A 6,956-nucleotide genomic window follows, 5' to 3' on the forward strand; every position below is an offset into this window, starting at 1 on the left:
CCTGGCTGAAGTCGGACGCTTAACCGACTGCGCCACCCAGGCGCCCCCCATTACCATTCTTAATCTCGGATTCCATTTCCCAGTGCCCCTCCGCTGCCACTTGGGCGTTGCCCACGGAGAATTTGTCCGCGCCCCACTCCAGGCCAATGCGAGGCTGAAACTACACTAACCAGAAGGCCAAGGGGAATGGCGGCGAGCTATGGGCCAATCACAGAAGAAGAGCGACTTCCTGCGGCTCACGGGACTTCCGGCGCCTCCGTTGTGGGCGTTCATTTTGCTCTTGACAGGTCGTTATCTAGCGCCCTTGGGGACCTGAGCTCGGGGGGGGGGGGGGGGGGGGGGGCTGCTTTCCAGGCGCCTCCTCGGGACCCAGCGTGGAAGACAGTAAGGAAGATGGGATCGGCTGCCGCGTTTCGTCCCCTCTGAGGCTCCGATTGCGACGGGCGGCGGGCGGGCACCTGGCCCAGTGGAGGTGTGGGGATCGGCCAACCTCTCAGGGCCTGCCCGGGTCCAATGGCGGCAGCGGCGGCGCTGGCGGACCCGGACCAGCATCCGCATAGTACGAGCCCACGATAGAGGGGAGTGGTGGGTCCCTGGACTCTTCTCCTCCGCCTTCGCCTTTCTTCCTTTGCTGCTAGGACCCTAGGATTACCCCAAGCCCGAGGTCCTGAGTCCTGGCCAGGGGTTATGTGGAAAGTTTCATAATTCTGGAATCCAATGGGACAAGGTGTGGAAAGCTGTCTCAGGGTTAGGGACCAGGATGTGAAAGGTTTCCTTCGTGTCTGGTGGACAAGAGTCAGGCCTGACACGGTAGCCTGAGCAGCTTGCTCTGTAATCTGAGGGTGGTGTGAGTCATGGAAGGTTTGGAGTAGAGGAGGAAGGTGATATGACTCAGGTGTTCATAGGCTCCCTTTGGCTGCAGAGTGAAAAACAGACGTGGGGTAGGGAGTGAAGGTGAGGAGGCAGAAAGGGAGGCCCATAAGGATGCACCTTTACTGGATCAGGTGAGTGATGGTGTCTTGGCTTGAGTGGTGACTGGAGTTGGGAGAAGTGGCTGGATTTGGATCTTTCAAGTCAGCCAGATTTTATGATGTGGATATCCAGGGATATCACCACGGAGTTTGGCCTCAGCTATGAGAAGATGGAATTGAAGGGCATCGACTGAGATGGGGAGGTTGCTGGGCGAAGCAGGTTTCAGGGAAGATCAAGAGGCAGATTTTGACCCTGGCAATGCCTTGCAGACTTCCAGGTGGAGGTACTGAAAGGGCAGCTGGACATGCAGGTCTAAGTTATGCCGAGGAATTCAGCTTGGAGACATCCAGTCAACAGTCAGCCTGTGAACTAAGGTGGAGCTGTTTCAGATTTGGGAGGGGGCATCTTTAGCTTGTGGTGAAGGATGTCCTACTGGGGCAGCTGAGGACTGGGTGGCTGGCCTGGGTACCTGGGCAGGGTTGGTGGGTGTCACAAAGTCAGACGAAGGGAGGAACGGCCATGAGGGAAGGTGTGTGTGGGTGAGGAGGGTCCAAATAGTGACCAAGGTCCCTGGGACAGAGGCTGAGGCATACTGGAGATGCAAGTCGCATGATAGCGGGACCAGGGCTGATGTTTATTCACTTCTCTGTGGGCTCACCAACCTTCCTTGGCCACCCTCTTTGGGACCTGGGGGTTTCATTCAGGATGGCAGATTAGCTGAGTGGCAGTCAGCTGGGGATGTTTCAGGCCTAGGGTGGGAGGTGGTGGAGCTGGGCTTTGAATGTGCATCAGGAGGAGAGAGGAATACTGTGGTTGGTGAGAGGACAGCATGGAGAAAGGCAGAGACTTGGAGGTCCCAGAGATCTGTGTGGCCCACTCTGGGTAGCTGAGAGTTAAAGGTAGAAACTGAAGGAAAGGCTGGGTGCTACCTCCGGAAGTCGGAACTTTTGGAAGTCTGGCTCAGGACGCGATCCTGGTTGACTTTACCAAGTTAGGCACATTCTGGACACCCATTTGCAGAGTAATATGTAGTGTGGCTGAGAGGATGAATGGCTCATGGGATGGTGGTGGGGTCTGGAGATGTGGGATACAAAGATGGATGTGTACATGCAGAGGGGGTATGAGTTCATGGACTGGGAGTCCTGGTAGCGGGGACCTATGGGAGATGAGCCACAGTTTGGTTGTTCTGGGAGGCAGGATCTGGGAACCCAGGGGAATTGCCTAGTAGGAGGCAGTGGGGCCCCACATACTAGGCCCAGAGCTAGTGGCAACTTATCTGCCTGCCTACTGTGTGAAGGAGGACACCGTAATCAGTGGGATACAAGGAGACAGTGGCAGCCATGGCATTGGAGCTTAGGGAGAAGGATGACCTAGGAGTGTGTTGGCAGGAGTGATTTGGGGGTCAGAGACTAAACACCAGAAAGGTGGCAGCATGTGGGGTCTCAGGCCTATATGGGTTCGTCTGTGTATTTGTTTTTGTTGTTAGTTTCTCTGCTGCCCTTTGGTCTGGTTGACTTAGCTGTCCTCCTCATCATGGCAGGGCTAGGGGACCTTTGAGGATGTGGCCATGTACTTCTCCTGGGAGGAGTGGGAGATCCTTGATGAAGCTCAGAGACATCTGTACTGCGATGTAATGCTTGAGAACTTGGCGCTTGTGGCCTCACTGGGTAAGGCCCTCCCATCCTCCTAGTTTCCTGTTCTAGGTTCTGTCCTTCCCCTTCTAACAGGAGCATCTCTGTCTTCCCACAGCTGAGCATGGGTATTGCTTCTTCCTCTGGACTATCTGCTGTGTGTGAGGAGCTGGGTCACGAGCACAGCCTACTCCTTTCCCTGAGGAGCCCCAATATCTGCTTCTGAAGCTTTCTGGAGAAGGGCTCAGGACTGAGGGTCTGGCTGGCTGCCCAAGTTTGTCCAGATCAGTGGCACTTCTGTGCCCAGGTTCTTCCCTCTTTTTATTTTTTTAAGTTTATTTATTTATTTTTGAAAGAGAGAGAGAGTGTGCGTGCAAGGGCGGGGCAGAGAGAGAGGGAGACAGAGAATCCCAAGCAGGCTCCGCACTGTCAGTGTACAGCCTGACATGGGACTTGATCTCACAAACTGAGAGATAATGATCTGAGCCAAAATCAAGAGTCAGACACTCAACCAACTGAGCCACCCAGGCACCCCTTCTTCCCCTTTTTTTAAATTTTTATTATATTTATTTATTTATTTATTATTATTATTAAAAAAAATTTTTTTTAACGTTTATTTATTTTTCAGACAGAGAGAGACAGAGCATGAACAGGGGAGGGGCAGAGAGAGAGGGAGACACAGAATCTGAAATGGGCTCCAGGCTCTGAGCTGTCAGCACAGAGCCCAACGCGGGGCCAAACTCACGGACCGTGAGATCATGACCTGAGCCAAAGTCAGACGCTTAACCGACTGAGCCACCCAGGCGCCCCTTCCCTTTTTTTTAATATCAGACATTTCCGGAAGCCTGGCCATGTCATGGCCTATAGACAGTTGACATGGTTATTACTCATGGGAACCACTGTGAGATGCTCCTGAGAGACTTATTTTGTAACATTGAGTTTTCTTCCCAGTTGCAAAGATGACATGATCTCCCTTTGGTCATTCTCAGGGTGGGCTGCTCTTAGCTGGGCCAGCTACTTACCCACCTTATCTTTTTCCCAGGACTTGCAACTTCCAAGTCCTATGTGGTTGCTCACCTGGAACAGGGCAAAGAACCCTGAGAGCCTGACAGGGTGGACATATCTCCATACACTGCAAAAGAGGCTGGGACGGGGTCTGGCTCTAGTGAGTGGGAGCTGGAGCAAAGGTTACATTGGGGTATACTCGGCACCTGCCCTGTATCTACTAGTGTTTGTTGCCGGAGCCAGTAGCCCTACCTTATTCCACTTTCCTTCTTCATTTTAGACACCACATTCTTGCCATTTCTACTTTGTCCCTGGGCCCTGGGTGGTGGATGACTCCACTGATCTGCTCTGTGTCTTCCTTATTCCCCTCCACTCCCCCCTTTATGGGGGTGTCCCACATTAGCCCACAGTCAACGTATTATGAGATGTGCACATATCCTCATAAAGACTTTAAGCACCAGATGCCTGGTTGCAGCTGGATTTTCCTGGGCTTATGCTCACCACTGTGTCCCCTTTTCCTAGAGATCTGGAGCCTGTCTGTATTGGGTCCTGATGAAAGCTGAGGAGTTGCGGTCTCTGCCCCTCCTCCCCAGCCTGAACCCCACCCCTGTGTTCTCATGTGTTGAGTGTTCACCTTCGGTGGCCCTCCTGGGCCCAGTCCTGCACCACAAGCTCTACCTCATCCTGACTTGATCCTACAGACTCATTCCTGAGTTTGTCAGATCCACATCTGTAAAGGGGCTGCCCCCTCCCAACAAAGCCTACATACACTTCACCAGCATTTCTCTGCTTTTAGGTTGTTGGTATGGAATGAGAAAGCCCCTCTTGAACAGTGTGTTTCAGGAGTGTTTCAGTTCAGAACCCCTAAGGCAGGTCCTTCCACCCAGAAGGACATGTGTGGCCTTCCACCCACCTGTGACATGTGTGGCCTGGTCTTGAAAGACGTATTATACCTGGCTAAGCATCAGGCAATACACCCTGGGCAGAAGCCATACAAATGTGAGACATGTGGGAGAGGCTTCTGGCTCAGTACAAACTCTCACCAGCACCAGAAGGAGCACAGTGAAGAAAAACTCTTCACATGCAGCCAGGACCTCCTCCAGCACCAGACCACTCACACTACGGGGGAGCTGAACAGGAGCCCCGCACGCAAGGAGGCCTTCTAACCCAGCACCAGTTGCCAGCAGCAGCAGGCAGTCCGTGCCACACAGAAGCCCTTCAAGTGCAGCAACTGTGGGGGAGCCTTTCTGAAGGCGTTTATGCTCCTTGACCACCTGATAACTCACTCCAAAGAAAGACCCTTCAGATGGCCAACAAGAAATGCCCCTAAAGAGGACTCAACCTTTGTTCATCACAAAAAAAACCACAATGGAGAAACATCCCATGTGTGTAAGGAATGTGGGAAGGCCTTCAGCCAGCTTTTAAAACTGAGGACACATCAGAAAGTTCATACTGGAAAAATGCATCACAGTTGCAGTGACTGTGGGAAAGCCTTCACCGGAAACACTCACTTGTTCAGCACCAGAGAGTTCACACTGGAGAACGGCCTTATGGATGTGGCTAGCGCGGGAAGGCCTTCACTCGCAGCTGCCATGTTTTTCGGCACCAGAAAGTTCACAACACAGAAAGACCTTATGAGTGTAGACAGTGCCGGCGAGTCTTTAGCTGTGTTGCCGATTTTGTTGAGCACGAGAAAATACACACGGGGGAAAGGCCTTATGAGTGCCAAGAATGTGGGAAAGCCCTCATTAACAGCTCTCATCTTGTTCGGCACCAGAAAGTTCACAACACAGAAACGCCTTTTGAGTGCAGTGAATGTGGAAACGCTTTCCGGCAAACCTCCAAACTTATTCTGCACCAAAGGAGTCATAATGGAGAAAGACCTTATAAATGCAACCAATGTGGGAAAGCCTTCAGTTGCCCCTCCAACCTTGTTCCACACCAGCGAATTCACACTGGAGAAAAGCCTTATGAGTGTTCGGAATGTGGGAAAGCCTTCAGTCAAAGCTCTGCCTTCATTCAGCACGAGAAGGTTCACACTAGAGAAAGGCCTTATAAGTGTAGTGAATGTGGAAAAGCCTTCAGCTATAGCTCTAACCTTGTTAAACACCAGAAAGTTCACACTGGAAAAAGGCCTTATGAGTGCAGTCAGTGTGGGAAAGCTTTCACTGAAAGCTCCATCCTCAGTCAGCACCAGAGAGTTCACACTGGAGAAAAGCCTTACGAGTGTAACAAATGCGGAAAAAGCTTTCCGCTACAGCTCAAACCTCTCTAAACACCAGAAGGGTCATATTGGAAAAGAGCCTTTGGAGTGCAGTGGACATAGGAAAGCCTTCAGCCAGAGCGCTAGCCTCACTCAGTACCAGAAAGGTCACACCAAAGAAAACACTTAGGAGTGTGGCAAATGTGGAAAACCACTAACTAGCTGGGGCTTTCACCTTGCTCACCTTAAAAGGATTCACTCCTAAGAAAACTTCTGTGAAAGGAACCCTTGTAAAGAAGCCATAAGCCAAAAGTTGAAACTTGAATATCCTAATACCCCTACCAGGAGATTGCCAGATACATGGAAGCTTTCAGGAGCTTCACCACACTTTCTAACCCGTCCAGGTGCTTCGCCAGATTACGTCACTGCCAGATGCCATCTCACTTCTGCCAGCCAGCAGATCTTCCCACAGCGTGTAACTATCATGTCCACATACTCAGGGAAGGCTGATCTTGTGCTCTCTCATTCCCTGGAGGGAGACATGAGTGATGGAAGCTCTTTGGGGGTGGCCTCATTTTCCATCTTTGCCCTGTCTCTAGTAGTTCAGGCATAGTCCTGACCTTGTTCTCCCCAGGAGGATCTGACCTGGAGTGTGAGGACTTGCAGAAGAAGTTTCCCTTTTATTGTGGCCATTGTTGAGTCTACAGATGGTGCCTGCAATGGAATTGTCCAGTATCCAAATCAACCAACCCTGGAACTGCCTGCCTCCAGAGTGTGTGGTAATAAAGGCCTTACTATTGAAGCCATCTTTAATACTGGGACTCCATCCATTGTGTGTGTGGGAAATGGAGAATGAATTGGGCTCTAACAGGATAAAAAGGGAGAAGGTCTTTTGGGAGGCCTCAACTTGAACAGTGGGATGGCAAGGAATAGATTGCAGTCTAGGCCCAAGGGCTTCCGGGACAGGCTGAAAGTCTCTGGGTCAAATCTTGTGTCCTGGATGCCAGGACAACCTGTAAGACCCAGAGCTTTGGACATTCGCCAGTACTTCCTGGGCAGCAGGAGTTGGGTACCTTGTTCCTGGGAATGTCCCACATTCTCCAGTAGAATTGAGGGGCTACTGTCCAGGAGTAAGGCCCCTGATG

General features: G+C 51.6%; 1 protein-coding gene across 9 annotated transcripts; it reads left to right on the top strand.

Moving 5' to 3' along the window:
• Positions 1 to 326: 326 nt before the first annotated feature.
• Positions 327 to 6,624, top strand: LOC124522795 (zinc finger protein 27-like). Of its 9 annotated transcripts, none has more exons than XM_047094426.1 (3): positions 327 to 2,639; positions 2,722 to 2,910; positions 4,131 to 6,624. In XM_047094426.1, the coding sequence occupies exon 3, from the start codon at positions 4,868 to 4,870 to the stop codon at positions 5,999 to 6,001; it is 1,134 nt and encodes a 377-aa protein (XP_046950382.1). In that variant the 5' UTR covers positions 327 to 2,639; positions 2,722 to 2,910; positions 4,131 to 4,867; the 3' UTR covers positions 6,002 to 6,624. The 9 variants fall into 9 exon arrangements, with proteins under 9 accessions (XP_046950382.1, XP_046950386.1, XP_046950387.1 ...); XM_047094430.1 differs by having other exon boundaries at positions 327 to 1,004; positions 2,513 to 2,910; XM_047094431.1 differs by having other exon boundaries at positions 327 to 727; positions 2,513 to 2,910.
• The last annotated feature ends 332 nt before the right edge of the window (positions 6,625 to 6,956 follow it).

The sequence above is a fragment of the Lynx rufus genome, unplaced genomic scaffold (genome assembly GCF_022079265.1).
Source record: "Lynx rufus isolate CCGP_SWC_20201006 ecotype Redwood Valley unplaced genomic scaffold, mLynRuf1.p SCAF_39, whole genome shotgun sequence".
Taxonomy (NCBI): Eukaryota; Metazoa; Chordata; class Mammalia; order Carnivora; family Felidae; genus Lynx; species Lynx rufus.

What these genes read in the sequence shown, in the direction of transcription:
- LOC124522795 (XM_047094429.1), top strand. Translation starts at nt 4,868, where the DNA reads ATGCTCCTTGACCACCTGATAACTCACTCCAAAGAAAGACCCTTCAGA.